Source organism: Malurus melanocephalus, unplaced genomic scaffold, assembly GCF_030028575.1.
Source record: "Malurus melanocephalus ecotype Western Australia unplaced genomic scaffold, MMel_1.1 scaffold_128, whole genome shotgun sequence".
In the NCBI taxonomy this organism is placed as follows: Eukaryota; Metazoa; Chordata; class Aves; order Passeriformes; family Maluridae; genus Malurus; species Malurus melanocephalus.
This window is the reverse complement of record NW_026623360.1, coordinates 326,183-343,824: the sequence shown is the minus strand read 5'-3', so window position 1 is coordinate 343,824 and position 17,642 is coordinate 326,183. Positions and strand designations below refer to the sequence as shown.

Below are 17,642 nucleotides of genomic sequence, written 5' to 3'. Positions count from 1 at the left end.
ACTGGACACCAGGGGTAGGCACAGGGGGTAAACACAGGTTTAACAGCCTCCRGTCTGCTTGGGAAGTTACATGAGCCAAAAACACTTTGCTCAAGTTTCATTTTGAATATGGCTCCTGAGTTTTTTCTTAAGGAAGAGCATAAAGCCACCACATGAGACCGGTCCCCCCTCTGTTTTTATACTACATTCTGCTTTGGGCAGATACAATTTGAGGAGGTAAGGAACACATTCTGTCAGCAAGCATCCTGGTCAGTATTTTGCTAGCTGAATGCTGTTTTTACTGGTTAAAGGCAAAATTAAAAGGTGATTAAAAATAAATAATTAGTGTTTCAGCCAACTCCAGGGGGAAAAAAAATTGCCATTGGCTACATAGAGCTTATTTCAGAGCTTATTTTTGATGACAGCACCATCAAAAAAAACTATATCAGAGCAGAAACAAGACAGAGGCTGTTCAGAAAGCAAACAGGGAGACAAACCTCTTGTGTTCTCTYAGCAGTCATCTCTGCAGAGACCAGATGACCAATTTGCCACAGAACCACCCAAAAGCAAAGGAAAAATTCACCTTGTCTCAGATCACTCCCCATTCCTGAGCCCCACAGTGCACACATACAACACTTAACTCAGTGCAGTTTAAATTCAAGTCCCTCAGTTCAGCTTGCAAGGTTYAGTAACACTTCTTGGAAACCTGTATGTCTGCAGCCACACATTTTGTACCTGTATTAGAAGGAGATGCTCAGTTCCTGTTGGCAGAACTCCAGTCCTTGTCCCTCCCCTCAGAGCTGGACAGGCTGCCCATCCTAAGTAATGTCAGGCATTGCCTCAGCAGAGGTTTCCACATGAAAGGGGACAAGCAGTAGGTTGCTTTCCAAGGCCTGTTTGATACTTCACGTACCCCAACAGCAAAGTAGACCCCACAGGATCAATCCCTGTCCTTGGCCACAAGTACAGGATTCTGCAGCTGGACACAAGCAGGTTACAGCAGGCAGAGTGTACCATGAAGGAGACACAAACAGCATGTAGTGTACTGGACAGATACTGCTCTGCCAAGCTGAGCAAACAGCAATCTCTTATTCAGCAGGACAAAGTAGCAGTGGTAAATCCTGCACCACTGGCTGGTTGCTGGTAATCATCATCTCACCGTTCCCAAATCCTCCCTCTCTGTTCCCACCATTTATTTGGCAAGTCACAGAAGCAGTGGAGTTCTCTCCCCGGCTGGCTGGTTCTTCTGGAAGAGCTCTTTAATATGCAGCAGCCTGTTGTGGATCCTCTCTCTCAGAGGAGGGATATGATGGCTGGGGTCTAAGACATTGGTGCTTCTCCGCTCCCTTTCCCGTTTCCAGATGAGATAGGGATGTGGTGGGAAAGGCACCTCACTCCTCTCCCGGCGGAGCTGCACAGTGACCCCGCTGAGGGCCAGCATTGCCCACACTGACAGGATGATGAAATCTGGAAAAAAGAGAAACAGATTCCTGCAGCAAAGCAGAACATTCCTTGCTTTCTCTTGCACAAACACTGAACAAGTTTAGAGACAGAAAGGAAGAAGTATCATCTCCGCACCCTCACATGCCCAGAGTATCTCCATGCAGAAGCCAGGACACACAGGGAGTTGGAAAGAGTCTGTTCCCTGTATTATGCCTCTGACTGCCCACTCTGCAAACTTCTCAGCAAACTGCCAGCCCAAGCCTGAGCAGCACCTTTCASAAAGGCCTTTGTCACAACACATGCAGGAAGGTTCCTGCCTTTGAGTCTACTCAGTTTTACTTGTGAAGGACTAGAATTTATCACACGGCTGTTAAATCTYACATCTGTGTTATCTGTACTGTTATCTGTACTCACATCTGTTTATCACACGGCTRTTAAATCTCACAAATCTGTACTGTGCTCTCCCATCCCTTCCTGCCCTCACCCACTGTTCTCCCATCCCTTCCTGCTCCCACCCATGTTAACAACAAAACCAAAGAGGCAGTGATTCCTTCTTAAAAAGAGAAGAAAGTCTCAGGAGGACTTACCATTCCTTTGGAAAGGCACATTGGTGTAAGCTCTATTGAAGTAATTGTTGAGGACCCTTCTGAGCAGGTCTAAGGTGATGTAAGCAAGGCTTGTGTAGACGTAACAAGCAATAGCCAGAATCACCGTGTAAGAGCCCACTACTCCACAGGCCAGGATGTTCAGCTAGACAGGGAGAAAAACCACAGCTTTAGGAGACTGATGTACACTCTTTATTTCCCACCTCCTTAAGACAGCAGAATCATAGAATCATGGAATGGCCCAGGTTGGAATGGACCTTAAAGATAATTCAGTCCCACCCCCTGCCATGGTCAGGGACACCTTCCACTATCCCAGGTTGCTCAGAGCCTCATCCAACCTGGCCTTGGACACTTCCAGGGAACCAGGGGCAGCCACAGCTTCTCTGGGCAAGTATTTTGTAATTTTTATCAGTTCTTCTCTGATAAATTGGCTGCACACATCTGTTATCCAGCCAAACTGATAAGACAGCAGAAGTCAACTAAACACAGGTTTTAGTGTATSTTATGTGCAAAAAAAAGAAGCCACTCCTTTGCTTATGGACCATTAAGCACAAATAGGGCTGAATAGGAACTGCTGGAACTGGTTCTGTGCTGAGCTTCACAAAGCTATACTAACTTTTCTGTACATATCCCACATGGCAACATTTTGCATTAAGAAGTCTGATTAGCCTTCCTCCCTCCCTCCTGAGATGACAGCATAGTTACTTACAATTCTTGGACAGCCAACAAAAAGCACTGGAATCAACAAGGCTACACAAGTGAAGGTCACCCAGAACACCACATCATCCCGGAAGACCCTGTAGTCTCCTGCCAAGATACCACATTTGCTAGTGAGAAAAACATTCCCTTTTTGCAAGTGGTTGGGGCTAAGCTTTYCCCCCCCAAAATTCTGTATGTTCAGAAATACCTGGAGTACATTGTTGAAAAGCTCAACTTCTGAGCTCAAATGTTGACTGCTAAAGATGCACTGGAACAGTTACTCAAGAGCAGAAAAACTGTCCCAATGGAGCACAGATCCTGTACTCTCTTCTGGAGCAGCAGATCATGTCCAYGGAACAAAGATTTTTGACCAAGTACACTTTACTCACACTTACTCATTAATAATGAAAAGTACCAGAGTACTGCTGTCCCATAAGAAGACACTTTATGGCCTACATGGGTTTCTAAGCTAAAAATTTGCATCTGTTCAAGTTTGACTCCAGAGAATGGTGCAGATATAGCCATAACAACACCAGGCAACAAATTCTTGTGGTTTTAGGAAAATTAAATCACTCAAACACTTCTTTTCTCTCCCTGTTTTCTAAGGCCTGTGCATTGATCAGAGGAGACAAGCTGAATTGATTAACTGTCCCACTTTAATGAAGAGCAACCATGGACTGCATGGATTATCACAGAATCATGGCTTGGATGAAACACAGGTAACTGAAGAATAAARAACTGTCCCACCAAGGGACCTTAAAAAGAGAAGTCTTGAGACTGAAATATACAATAAAGTGCAGCTGATTCTCTGTGTCCCAGCAGGACTCCAGCTTAGCAGGCTTACTAACTATTAAGTAATTTGGCTAAGGCCTTTATGCCTGACGTCTCCACCTTAGACTGCAGATTTCCTACTTGGACTTGTTCTGGACAGAGAACAAGAGAACAAGTGCATGCCTAGAGCAGAGCTGGTGTCACAAATGGCACACATGGTGCAACAGATGGCACAAGCTTTAGTAAGAAGAGTCTCACCAAGTTCTCTGCAAAATAATCAGTTTCATTTTCCCCAAGTAATTTTAGTTACAGCACAGCTCAGAGAAGGGTTTAGGTACACCTCTATTTCTCCCAACACTGGAAAGAGAAAGCTAAACATCCCACTAAGATGATGGGGTGCCATCATAAACCAGAGAGTGCCATTCACCCTTGAGCCTTGCAGTGTCCCTGTAGCACAGCAGGAATACAGCACTCATCAAACAGAGGATTTCAGTGCTCACCTAGTGGAGTAAAGAAGAGGGTTGATGAGAAGAGAAATCCCAACACAAGTCCAATAATAAACATGCTGAGCAGGACAGAGCCAAATCTCCACCAGCTCACAACCAAGAGCAGACCTCCAATAATTCCAGACACTGCYGTCAAAATAAGACGCACTGAAAGAGAAAAGAGAAAAATGCAGCATTCTGGAAACTTYAGTTCCTGCAGTAACACATTCTGCTTTATTTACATGCTTGTTTGGCTTTTTTTCAGTGAGTTTTCATGAGGTAACAAATGTATCAGAACTTGCTTCATGCACTTSACTTAGGTACCAGCCTAAAGCTGCGATGTGCTGCTGAAAGAGTGGCAGGGGTTGGAATGAAGCCTTGGTACTATGTACATCAATTACAATGAGTTCCCAGGAATTTGAGRTGGCTACAGCACCTGCACAAGTGTCAAAAAAGGAATTCTATAAGGTGGGACAGACAAAAGTAGTAATTGTGTGTAGTCTAACAAGCTGAGTGCAGACCACCTAGTTTTATTTTACAGATGAAACCTGCCTTTGATCTGAAACAAAGRTCACACATTGTGGAAGAAGTAGGAAGACAGTACACTGCAAACTTTCAGTTTCCCGAAACCTCTTATCTTTCCTGGATAGCTACTGAAATTAATATCAGGTATTAATTCTGCATCACTTTGATGAAGAAAGCAACACTTACTCTATCGCATATTCAGCTATTACAGCAATCAGAGCTCAAGCACCCAGGCATCACCCTGCTATCCTTCCTGTGGCTGGTTAACAGCACAACTGAGATTGCACCTGAAGGGTTCCTAAMAAGAGTTTGGGAAGAGCACAGGTTATCCTGACACATCTACTCACCATCATAACTAAGGCCAGTTATCCTTGTGATGAATACAAAGAAGAAGAACGCTGAGACGATGAAGCCCATGAAGAATAAGTCTGGAGAAGAAGGAAAATGTATTTAGCAAGTTTCATACCAAGCCAAATTCAGTGGATCTTCAGACATCTTTATATTACAATGGGGAAGGAACATAGCAACTCACAAAAGGAGAGCCAGACAATACTCTGTCCTGGACAGGGGTGTCCACAAGCACTTCAGTTAATTAAAAATTACATATTTATAGCTATATTACCCAGCATGCACCTCAGTTCTAAGTTTCTGTTCTTTGCATCCCAGAAACTTCTTGCTCTGAGCTTAAAAGCTCAGATCCTACAAAAGCAAAGCAGTGGACCTAACTGGCACAGCGTCATTATCAAGTGAATCTTGATAGTAACTCCACCATTCTAAGTTACACAGAATAACATTTATGAAGTTCCAAACAGACTTATGAGGAAAAACAAATATTCAGTACCTGTTTTCCAGAATCTGTGTCCAAAAAAGCAGGTGAAAAGACCAAGAACAGCAAAAACAGTGAAGAATACTTTGGTAGAGAGTTTACCTACAAGAAGAAAGCGAAGTTTACTAGAACATTCCACCTAGTAGTCCCACCAAAAAGACTAAGGGAAGGTCAGGTTGCTCTCACAAACTTTACCCTGTCMGATCTGCAATGCCTGAACTAACAGTTGCCTAGATAGGATCTCCAACAGAATATTGAAATAGTCCCAGACTGATTAAGAAATCAAGAGCTTCTTCCTTATTCAAAAGAAGTGAAGTTTCTGTACCAATTAGTTACTAAGTAGATGCAACTAGTTTGTTATACAGATACAACTTTGCCTGGAAATTCTCTGCTCAGTTTTCAAATAAGGGACATCCAGTCATCTATRAAAATCAGTGCTATGGGGTTGGTGACCGAGGTAGCAATTGTAGTCTTTAACACTGCAGCCTTCATCATTTKTCTCCCTCTCACACATGGTCCATGCAACAAAAATGATCATCAGCATACCATTATGGCTGACCTCTGTCTTCCATGYAAATTTCTTACCTGTATTTAAGCTATCTGAAGAAGTAAATCATATTTTCCATGTGCTCTGAATTAGGTTTAGCCCAGGTGATTTGTCTTATGTTGTCATAAGACAACACTGAGCTTGACAACAGTCACTTGTGTGTACAGTATGTATGAAAATAATGAGAACAAATCTTAATTGATGAACCAAATTTTACCAGTTATTCAAGTTCCTTCTGTAGTCAGAATGGGTGTGGCAGCTTTGCTCTGTTTCTACACAAATTCTATCATTATATAGCRTTGTACAAAGCAGCATGACGTGGTAGTCACTAATACTGCTGACATTACCTCCATGCTTATTTTAAGTGACTGTCTTCTTTCAAAATATCTGCAGGTTACTGATCCTTGTTAGCACCAGYACAGTTAGAAAAATCTGGCTGAATCTAGTTTGCGTTTTATTATCTTTGCTTCACATCCAGCGTGAAGAGTCCTACAGATGATTTGAAATTATGTATCTAATTCAAATGGAACAAGCTAGAGAGCACTACAGAGTTCAGAGTTACATTTGCAAGCCACAAATTAAACCTCCATTCAGTGAAACCTTCAATTGCTAATGATTCTCCTTTGTCTAGAATGATGAAGCAATATTTCCTCCTCAATCAAGAAGCAGACTTCATCATAAAATAACAAAATATACCCAGTGTGAAACAAAGATCTCCTGCACACATGAAAAAACTAATCTCAAAGAACCATTCAGCATGTTGGAGCTGCAGCTCAGTTGGGAAGGCCATACAATTCCCAACTTACTGAGAGAAGAGCAGTTATCCACCAGGTCAGCAAAGCTGCAGGCATATGTATGCACAGGTATGTATGCAGCAGAAGTGTTCCAAAGAGGATCCCACACTATGACATTGTAGATCACACCTTGTCCAGGAAGTGAGGAGAAGTAGACATTGGTCTTGTCATCAGCTGTCAGCGTAAGCATCTGGAAAAGTAAATATCTGTATTGCATTCAAGGCTCACAGGACAGAGCCCTTCCTCCAGCACTCCTGTATTTTCTGACATGGGAGAGGATTCTCCCACTAYGTTTTGTCCCTCCCCACCTGAGGGCACAGTTCAGGTTCCCTACCTGCCTGCTGACCCAGGTCTGGCCTCTGAGGAAGGCAAGGCTGCCATTCCACTCCCCAGCAGGGCCAGGGAGCCAGCTTATATCTCTACTCCAGGACGATGAACACAAGGGAGGAGAGAATAAGAGAGCACCACTGAATATGGCTGGTGCCCCAGTGCTTCAGGCTCACCTTAATGCCATTGGCTTTGATACTCTGCACCTCAGCCATCTTCCTTATGTGGCTCATGAGCACCATCTCAGACAGGTCATTCTCTGGCAGGAAGTACCGGTACACATCATAGCGCAGCCGCCACCGCGAGTTCTGACCAGTCCCCGAGTCACAGGAGGGGGGATTTGCTCCTCTGCAATTAAAAACACATCAGCCAAGTGCCCAGCATAAGYGCCCAGACCTTAACATTTGTTTTCCATGGTTTCCTGTCCACAGGATTTGCCTCTGCTCTTTAGAGGTGCGCACCAGCAGCTAACTCAAAGCTGGACTGTGATTGTGAGCACACAGCACAGCAGCATCACAGAACCACCCTGGTACAGGTGATGCCTGAGCTGGTWCCCACCTTTGCACTTACAGAGGCTTCCTATGAATTGCCATAACAGGAATTCCAAGAGGCCACAACAACCAAAGCCACAATATCACTGTTTGTTTTTCCATGCAACTCTGGGCATAGTCTTTCCCATTCCTTGCCTATCACTTGTGACATTCAGGAAATAATGCCTTTTAACTTGAAGTCTCAAGCGAAACAAAACCCTGGGTCATTATCATGCTTCAGTATTAGWAAAGAAATAAAACTGGCTATAACACACAATTGCTCCTCAAACAAATTAAGTTGTTACCAGGAATGGAAAGATCCAGTATTTGCTGACTGTTTACATTTCTGAAGTTACATCTTGTGGGGAAGCTTATGCAACTCTCAACTTTTATCTCTCTCATGTAGTATCTCTTCCCCTCCTCCTTTTCCCCATTTACATTTGTTGCAGCAAACAAGATTTCTGCCAGCAGCTGGATGGTTCAGCTGTTACAACAGGGTCTATAGTTTAGGCTTTTGGCCAAACACAAGACTAAAAGGTGTTGCTCAATGCACTGAAGTTTCTCACACACCTGGTATATCCCAAGTTTGCAGGGGCAAACTTAATTTGTATATCAACCAACGTATAGTCCAGGTAAATAGTTGGATCCACTTCCAAGTCAAATTCTAGATTGCAGCCCCCAGGAATAGGATCTAGAACACAGAGAAGATAACTGCAGTTAGGCACTTGCAGGCACGATCCACTTGCTGATCACAGAAAATYATCAGATTCTGGCCCTGCAGGCAGCACAAGGGTTTCACTGCAGGCTGAGATAGGTCCCCACACATGGGAACAATGACTGGAGTGTTGGAATGGAAGGATACAAGCTTCTGTAATGTCCTGCGCACAGGTCAGGACACTCCTAAGCACAAACACAGGCTGGCTCGGGAATGGATTGATAGCAGCCCTGAGGAAAAGCTTGACATGACCCAGCAATGTGTGCTTGCAGCCCAGACAGCCAACAGCGTCCTTCATCCAAAGAGGTGTGGGCAGCAGGGTGAAGGAGGGGGCTCTACCCCTCTACTCTGCTCTGCTAAGACCTCACCCCAACACAAGAARGATGTGGAGCTGCTGGARTTAGTCCAAAGGAAGACTGTGACTATGATTAGAGGGATGGAGCACCTTTCCTGTGAGGAAAGGCTCAGAGCTGCAGTTCTTCAGCCTGGRGAAGGAACCTTTCCAGCAGCTTCCTCATACCTGAAGGGAGCCTGAAGAAAGCTGGARAGGGACTTTTTACAAGGGCCTGGAGTGACAGGGCAAGGGGGAATGGCTTTAAGATGAAGCAGAGTAGGTTTAGATTAGATATTAGGAAGAATATCTAATTCTTCACCCTTTGAGGGTGGTGAGGCCCTGGCACAGACTGCCCGCAGAAGCTGCGGCTGCCCCATCCCTGGAAATGTTCAAGGCCAGGTTGGATGGGGCTCTGAGCAACCTGGGATAGTGGAAGGTGTCCCTGCCCAGGCCTAGGGGTTGGGACTGGATAATCTTACAGTCCTCTTCCAATCCAAACAGATTTGTGATTCCATTATATGCACAACAGTTTTCTAAGGCCAAAATCATGGCAAGACCATAAAGGACATCCTAAATGCAACTCACAATTCAGCAGTGACAATAAAAACTTTTTCAGCCCGTTTCAAAATATTTTTGGTATCTCCATCAGATTTCCACCATTTAACACTGAAAGTCAACTTCATTCCACAGCTCACTTGACTAAGCAGAGTGGACACCCCATGAGAATGTACCTTTCTCCATGTAGGGAATAGAGATGGCAGTGCTGAGCACCTGGCCAGCATCCAGGGAGCGCAGGTACCATGTGCATATGGTCTGYTCAGGCCGAAGGATGGACACCAGCCCTCTGTCTGCTCCAATTCCTGAGCCATTCACCAGTGGAGTCTGCACAGAAACAAATTATGTAAATAAGCAGTTCTTGAGAAAATTTCTACCATATTTTGATAATATTTCTGTTTTGATAATATCACAGAAGCCCATTGCTGCCACAAACCTGACAGGCACACATCGGTGCCAGTTCCAACAGATCAGGCTCTGCCCAAGATGTATTTGTGCCTGGAATTGTCCAGCTCCCTGTGCAGGGCCTTGCTGAACTATATGAGGTCTGTACAGGCCCACCTCTCAACCATCTGAGATGGCATCTCTAGCTGATGGAAAAAGGGAGCTGCCAAAGAGRGAGCTCTGACACCACACACTGCCTGGCTCAGGCTCAAAAATCCAGGTGACAAGTGTGGAACTATTAAAAGACTGAAAATCACAATCAAGATGAAGAGAAATCTAGCTACTTGAAGTCTAGCAATGGATTGACTAGTGAAAGTGTAAAAGGACTGGAATATCTTTCACAAAATGTTGTGACATGGCAAACTGGGAACCAATGTACAGTAGCACCTTCCTATCTTCACCAGAATGGAGATGACTTAGATGATTTAGCATTCACAATGCCAGATGTTTTTGGGCCCAGGCCARCTACTGATCCAATCCCCAGCACCACCATCCCTTCCAGAACCAGGGATCTTGAGAAAAGATCAGGCAGCAATGTCAGTATCACAGTCCCACAGCTGAAACAACCAATTGACCTGCAGTCACATTTTCAGCATGGAAAGTGTGCCTTTGGCCAAGGCAGCCACAGTTACCCAAGGCAACACTGCAAGGAAGCACAGAGGCCTTGGCAGACTTTAAGGTCTARCTCAACTGCATATTTCTAGAGGCAGTCCAGCCCTAAAAGCACTATAGCTGTATTTTTGCATCACTGCCCTTGGCCTAGTAAGGCCCATGAATGCAAAGAGATCTGAGCTGGCAGCACARGATTCTACCAGTGGTAAGCAAAGAATGAACAGTTGTAACAGTAATGCCTCAGCCCTGTAATCCTGGCTTTTTCACCAGCACAAGGATGGTTGAGCTGGGTGACTTTTGTTACAGGTCATTCATCTTCTAAAGCTTCCCAGGATACTTCTTGGCACTCAGTATATTCTCATTTCAAAGATCCTGGTGGAGAGAGGGGAACTGGATAGCAGCTGTCAGACCCTCATCTMCCATTTTCAACTCAATGTTCTGTTCAAATACCAGTCAGAGCCTCCCAGCACCATAACAACAACAAAATCAGTATTTTAGATCAGYCTCAGTTTGTCCCTTCATTACTGGGATGCAGTGTACAGCAGCAGGAATGCTTTCATYGCTGTCTAGAAGTAGCAGCTTTCACTGGAATACTGTGCAAGAATTTCTGGAGCTGGGATAGCAACATGTCATATCTGTGAGTGGTTAGATCCAAGCCATGGAAACAGCAGAAAACTAAACATCCCAAGGTGGTCATGCATAAGGCACCTGGCAAACACTTACACAGATCTGTTTTTAATCTGACAAGCTGATGGACAGCAGTCAGTACAGCCAYATGTCAAAAGCACCACTTCTGGTAAATAAAAAGCCTTGAAACATTTTCAAGCCCACTCTGAAATTTCTTTAGCATTCAGTCCTTCAAAATAGCAGCTATGACATATAAGCACAAGAAAGGATTTCTGAAGCTACAGTAATACTGTCTAAAAGCCAAGCAGGTAAAAGATACTCATTATTTATACAGCTTCAGTTCAATAGTCCTACATGTACCAGAGCCAARCCCTTTGTTGAAAGAGAGGCAGCACTTAACAGAAGTGACACTYTTACCTTATCAAAGGATATCACCACATCATTCTGCTGGGCATGCACTTGAAAAATAACCACAGTCACGTTGCTGGCAATGTTCCTGATTACAGCCTCCACTGGATTGGTCTGGTTAAGTAGCACATTTCTGAATTTTCCCAAGGAGAGCTCAAGAAGACCTGCCATTACAAAAAAAAAAGGAAGATACAGTTTTTTTTTCTGGTCCAGAGGGAAGTAATTATGAGGGAAGCCTGGAACTTTCCAGTAGCCCAGTATTAGTCAGCTGGAGCAGAGCAGGATGTTGCTTTGTGCTGCTCTCATCCTGTGAGCTGTACCAAGATTTCAGAGACTGCCACACACAGAGCAGTACCTACAGATACAGGTACAGCCAGAGCACCTGCCCTGCAGCCTGGCACTGACCYGAGCACAGGGACGGGGCTTCCTCACAGGAGTCAGGATTTGATATAGCTGAGCTCACCAGCTCAGCCAACCAGCCAGATACACTGCAAAAGGTCAGTAGGGGAAGATACTGAGGACTGCCTGATCTTTGGCAAATCAGGTGATTATGTCTGTATCAGCAAGCCAACCTTYACAATATCCATTAGACATTCCAGGTGAATTCCTATTGACAATGGRAATTGGAGTCAACTTCTGGAAGACAGAGTCAAATCTGTAGTTTACATACAGACATTTATTTACCCACTTTCAGCTATTCCACGTTGTTTCTTCTTAAACTATTTTTAAATATTAGGACTGCTGAATTCTGATTCCTGTATCTAAAAATCTGATTAATTTTCCTAGACATAACCTAGACCATTTCTTCTTACAATGAGCATGACCCCATGATCCACTGCCACTTTAAAGAGAACCACATGACCTAGGATGTAAGATCTTTGAGCATCAGCTTTGGCTTGTCATTCAAGTCCTGCCAGCAAGCCTGGCTTTTACCCGTGCTGGGCTCTGGAAGGACAGGAGGTGCCAAAGGAGGAAAGCGAAGCAGCCACACACAAGCCACATGATGCTCTTTGGTTGGTGGTTGYAGCCAGACTGCACAATGCCTTCCAGGCTTTTCCCTGAATTCCGCTGCGGGCATAGGGCACCCAAACAGCCCTAAAGCTTATCAAGCCTAAACACACACATATTTATTTCCCCAATGAAGTTGCCTCCAGTGYAACGGGTTGATACTGCGAAGTACCCTAACACAGACCACCAGCAGCACCATCCCATGGACACTTGCTGATGACACAGTGGGGCTCCCATGCGCAAGGGAAGGGACAGTTTTCTTATCTGAAACTGTATCCAGTACTAATTCCTGTCCTGTTACTTTTGTCTCTCTCCTGCCAAGAACTGACATAATTGGCCAGTTTCTTTGCCTCTTGACATGTAAACAGASGGGAGCTCCCACCCTCATATGAGCCTCCTCCACTCATGACACAGTGAAGAAACTTCAACCCTTATATGCTCACTCCCAAAATTCAATTAATRCCAGTACTGCAACACCAATAAAACCTCAGCTAAAATATGGGTATCTTAAACCACTTGTGAGGAAAGAAAGACTCTCCATTTTTTTCTGTTCCATCATCTACAGTTTGTGTTGAGGTAGAAGTTTCAACACTAAATTTTCAACCAGTAATTAATGTAAAATTAAAGCTGCAAAAAAACCCCTTTGTGAATCCTTCAGTTTCTGATTCTTCAGGGTCCCTTGAGCAGCATTCAGATGTCTTCAGATCTCTTTCCTCATTAGCTCAAGTTCTACCAGAAATGTAACTAGCAGTATGAATGCTAAAGAAAAGCACTCAGAAGGGACAGTCTGTACATCTATACACTCAAAAATTTGCAGTGAAAGCTTAGAATGCAGGAAAAATGTTTTTCTTTGATCTTTAAGAGCTTCCTGAACCACAAGACATTCATACTTGGACGTTTTTTTAAGAAAAAAAAACTGAAACCATACACATTCTTTGTGTGATCCACATCAATGAGAGAAACTGCCTAGCTCCGCCTTGTTTCTCACCTCCACTCTGTAGCCATACCCAGGGGCCTCTGCATAAACACAGACAGATTCATCAGCAAGACACACAACCTCTACTTCAGCATGATCATGAGACTCTGAATGTCAGAGGCACTCTCTCAAGTTTAATTAGCGTGGTAAATTAAGGTACATGTTCCATATTGCTATACTGTTTGCATAATAGCTCTGAAAACAGTGCATGTGACCCGCATTATCCCAAAGTCTGGGCAGAAGAGCAGAGACTCAGGGTGAAGAACAAGAACATCTACATCCATCACACAAATATTATTCAGCTTGCTGCTCACAGGCTCTTCAAACCATACTTCCAGTCAGGCCTGAAAGATGATGAGCACTGCAGAGCAATAGAATCTTCTAAGAAGCTTTTGGAAGAGCAATTGCTCCACAGCCAGAGATCACAGTCCCCTTCCAGACTTCTCCATCTCTGTTGTTTAATCAAGTCACTCCTGGTTACAGAGACAGAAAGGAAAGATGGTGARCAAGACTAATTATTAAATTAACCAACTCATAATTCACCAGGCCTATTGCTGTCTGATTTTAATASCAGACAGGTATTAGACTCCCTGAACCACAGAGAGTTCAGTCAAATATCCTTTGAAGGACAGACACAGAGACTTCCATGACTACATAGTGCTGGCCACAGCATGCAACCTTCTCCTTTGGGCAAGCTTGATCTCTCTGGAAGTGGCCCACCAGACAGATCTGCAGGACCAGCAGCACAGGCAAAACAGYTGAAACCACCTCACAAGTGAGAGTTGATCCAGCAAGTCAGCAACAGGAGCAAAATCCAGACACCCCAACTTGTTTTACTGCACCCAACACTGAAAGTCTGGAAACACTCTAAGGTGCCCACTCTTCCTTGCCTTGTAGGGAGAGTTCCAACAGTCACTGCATATCAAAGTAATTTTGGGTTAGATACAAGAGAAGAACCCCCTCTATTACAGAGCTTATCAACTGAACAGAGGCTCAGAGGAAGTCAGCATTGCTGAAACTGAGCAGCAGCAGAGCAAAGACGGATCACTGAGCATGTATTATTSCATATGCCAGTACCAGCACCAGAACTGGAGCACAGATAGTCCTGCATACAGAACTGATGAACAGAGCTAACAGCCCACTCTGTCACCTCACATTGTATATCATTTCTCTCAGATGAAGTGCAAAACAGGTAAAGACAGCAAAGAAATGGAACCTCCTGGAGCTCTTCTGAGATCAAAAATCCTTATTCCTAACTAACTCCAAACAATAAGACAATTCCAGAGCCTCTGCATTTGTTTTCCCTTCCCTGTGACACACAGTTTCCCCAACAGGCAACACCCAGCTTGAACGGTTTCCATTCTGCTTATTCAGTGCCAAGCTCTTGGCTCCCTTGATGCTCTGAGTAAAYCACATTTCCAGCTCCAATAGCCAAGTGTTATTCCCCACCACCACAGAGCAGTTAACCACCCAAGATTCTTGATTACACCTAGCAGTATAATTTCCAGCAAGAAAGACAACTGAAGAAATTACATTGCTGTCCACACAAGAACAGTTTTCACCTACAGAGCCATGCCCAAACATTATGCTTCCCTGACAGAGGTTCTCTGCAGTCAGAGAAAATAAATTTCTATTGTACCTTGCAGAGGATATGCAGAACAACCTGACGTAAGCAAGCTCCAGGAGTTAAGGAGAACTTTCCAGTGCAGGGAGTATGACAACAAGTAGTCACATGAAGATTTTTAATGAAGATGWAGTGCAAGCTCAGACTAACTACCAGTTTGAGTAAGAAAAACATTAGCATACAGTTACTTAACAGAATAAAGCCTGGAGTCATATTCTATCMGACCTGTAAGGCCATGCAGACATGAATGCATGGGAGGGTCCTGCTACAAGGATTTGCATGCCAGCGGGTCCCTAAAAAAAGATAGCACCCACCCCACTCCCAAAAGGAGCAAGAACATAAATGAAAGCTTCTAAACTTTGATTGTGTGTACTGAGACTCGTGCTTAAAGCAGATGACACCACAGATTGTGGCTAGTCGCCAMCTGCACCGTTCCCATGCCAGAGGACTATACTCGTTCACCAGAGGAGAGGTCTTTACAGCCTGAAAAGTGAGGGAAGAGTTTTCTGTGAACCTCTTATTATAAAATATTGTCYCTGCATAGACTCAACAGCTGGCACAAACAAATTTCATTCAGATAAGCTCCCTTTGCAAAAGCACTGCTCAGTCCTGATTACACTATAAATTCACTTTAGTTTTTCCAGCACTAAACRGGCCAGTTTGGATGTAGCAAATTCAGCCAGTTGAGGTGCTCCTCATGAAAACAGAGCTCCCTGAACAGCAACAAACACAATATATAAAACACCTCTGCACAAAAACCAAGTTTGAAGAGCTGCAGCCCATCAGGAGCCYAGAGAGGTTAACAGAGGCCATCATGCAAAGATTTTAGTAATCAGCACTTCTAAAATGAAGCAGGATCTTCAAGTATTAGGCGTTAGCAGAGCCCATCCCTGCAAAGTGGGTGTCCACAATTGAATAACCACGAGACAATTTCAAATCAGTGAACCATTAAGCAAGTGGCCTTGTTTAAAGGGCCTAATGATCAGCTATACTCTGGTACACWAATTATACAGCTTATTAGCTTTTCACAAGGAAAATACTTTCCCCCTCCACCCTCAATCATGCAAGGAAAACCAGCAACAGGATCCTTCAAGGCAAAGCAGTTTGCTTAGTCCCATAGTTACTTTGCCTTTTTACATGCCGTAAAAAAATTACTCAACACATGACCCATTTTCATCAAGTCCAGGAGACAAACTGCTTGCCAGCATCCTTTAATATAAACATTAAGGTCTAAGAATCCTGAACCTTCATTCTCGCACCTCCTTGCCACCATCAGGTGCCCAGCCAAAGCTTTTAGCTCTTAGAAGAAATAGGGAATACTTGGCTCTCCTTTAAGATATTGGGCATGAGACTGGGAGAGGGAGCAGGGTATAGCAGAGAGAAGCATTCCACATTTGGGACTGGTTCCCAATGCTGTCCTGAAGCCCTGTAAAAAAACCCAACAATCTCCTTCGGGACAATTAAGCTTTATTCATTCAAGKCCTGGTTGGGTGGGGCTCTGAGCAACCTGGTCTAGTGGAAGGTATCCCTGCCCATGGCAGGGGGTCTGAAASGAGATGAGCTTTAAGGTCTCTTCCAACCCAAACCAKTYTACGATTAGAAGCAAGTTTAAAAATAAAGCAAAACTAAGAGGAGGAAGMCTCTTAGCTTTATATCAGCCCTTATGTGAAGGACTGTTTGCTTATCTATGAATTATCTCTGAGAGGAAACCGTTTAGTTTTTCCTTTATTTGAACAGATAAGAGTTTAACCAGAAAAAAAAAAAAAAAAAAAACCACCCAAAAGATAAGAAAAAAAAAAAAAAAAAAAAAAAAAAAGAAGTGACTGTAAATCTTCCCAAACTATGCTTATTATAGCACTTATAACTTAACTCTGGACTCCTATTTTAGTCACATGCAGGAATACAGGGAAATTACCAAAAAAGCCCATGCCAAATAAAGTCAGATTACATCAGTACAGACAACAAGGAACTTTAGGGACCAAACTGTAAATCATAGGTTTTGCTCCTTTCCTCAGTTTTATAGACAGTGGTTTTCAAACCATCATCCACTGGGTGGTSAGAACCCATGACAACTTATACGTGGTCGGGGGGGAATAAAAAACCAAAACKAAACAAAAGTAATCATACTTTTAGCCATGTTCCCTTTGTCATATAAACTGATGTTCATAAGTAGCCAATGCCACCTTGTTTCTGTRCAGGGAATACAGCCCTACAGCAGCCACACCAGCGGCACCGCATCCCTGCAAGCAACGGCGCCGTTAAAATGATTCCGTGTTGTCCATGAAAGGGTTAAAGTTATGGCGTTCATAGTTATTAAGGAGTGAAAAAATAAAGGGGGGGGGGGGCGACTGAAAGAGGAAAAAAAGGGTGGCTCTCCTTGTCCTCGTGGAAAATTAAGACAACCATGAATGCACACCGCGGTTCTGCAGTGCCGCAGCCAGCTTTGCTCCCCACCCCGGCTCATCCCTCCGGACAGCAGCAGGTCGCCCCGCCAGCACCGGGGACACCTCCAAGAGGCGCTACAGTCGCAGCAAGCGCCCTGCCGTGCCTGCCGCTGGACATTAACCGGGGCACAGCCTCCCCGTTCCCGGGCGAGCCGGGCTCCTCCGGCCGCTTAATGGCGGCCACAACCCAACGCGCCCCSCTCCTCCGCCGCACGCCGCCCTCACCTGAGGCTCCGCCATGGCGCAGGACCCCCAGGAGCAGCAGGAGCAGCGCGGGGCAAGGTGAGACCCGCATAGCTCTGCAGAGGGATCGGGGAAGGGGGCTGAGGCTGAGGAAGGGCCGGGCACTGGGGCAGGGCGGGCG

At 44.5% G+C, this 17,642-nt stretch overlaps 1 protein-coding gene across 1 annotated transcript; it reads right to left on the bottom strand.

Moving 5' to 3' along the window:
- Positions 1-394: 394 nt before the first annotated feature.
- TM7SF3 (transmembrane 7 superfamily member 3) lies at positions 395-17,641 on the bottom strand. The gene is made up of 12 exons (XM_057370507.1): positions 17,504-17,641; positions 11,236-11,390; positions 9,312-9,462; positions 8,102-8,222; positions 7,178-7,349; positions 6,687-6,864; positions 5,349-5,435; positions 4,855-4,935; positions 3,998-4,150; positions 2,737-2,834; positions 2,010-2,172; positions 395-1,446 (listed from the first exon to the last, which is right to left on the bottom strand). Exons 1-12 carry the CDS (start codon positions 17,571-17,573, stop codon positions 1,184-1,186), a joined length of 1,692 nt encoding a protein of 563 aa, XP_057226490.1. The 5' UTR covers positions 17,574-17,641; the 3' UTR covers positions 395-1,183.
- Between the last annotated feature and the right edge of the window lies 1 nt (position 17,642).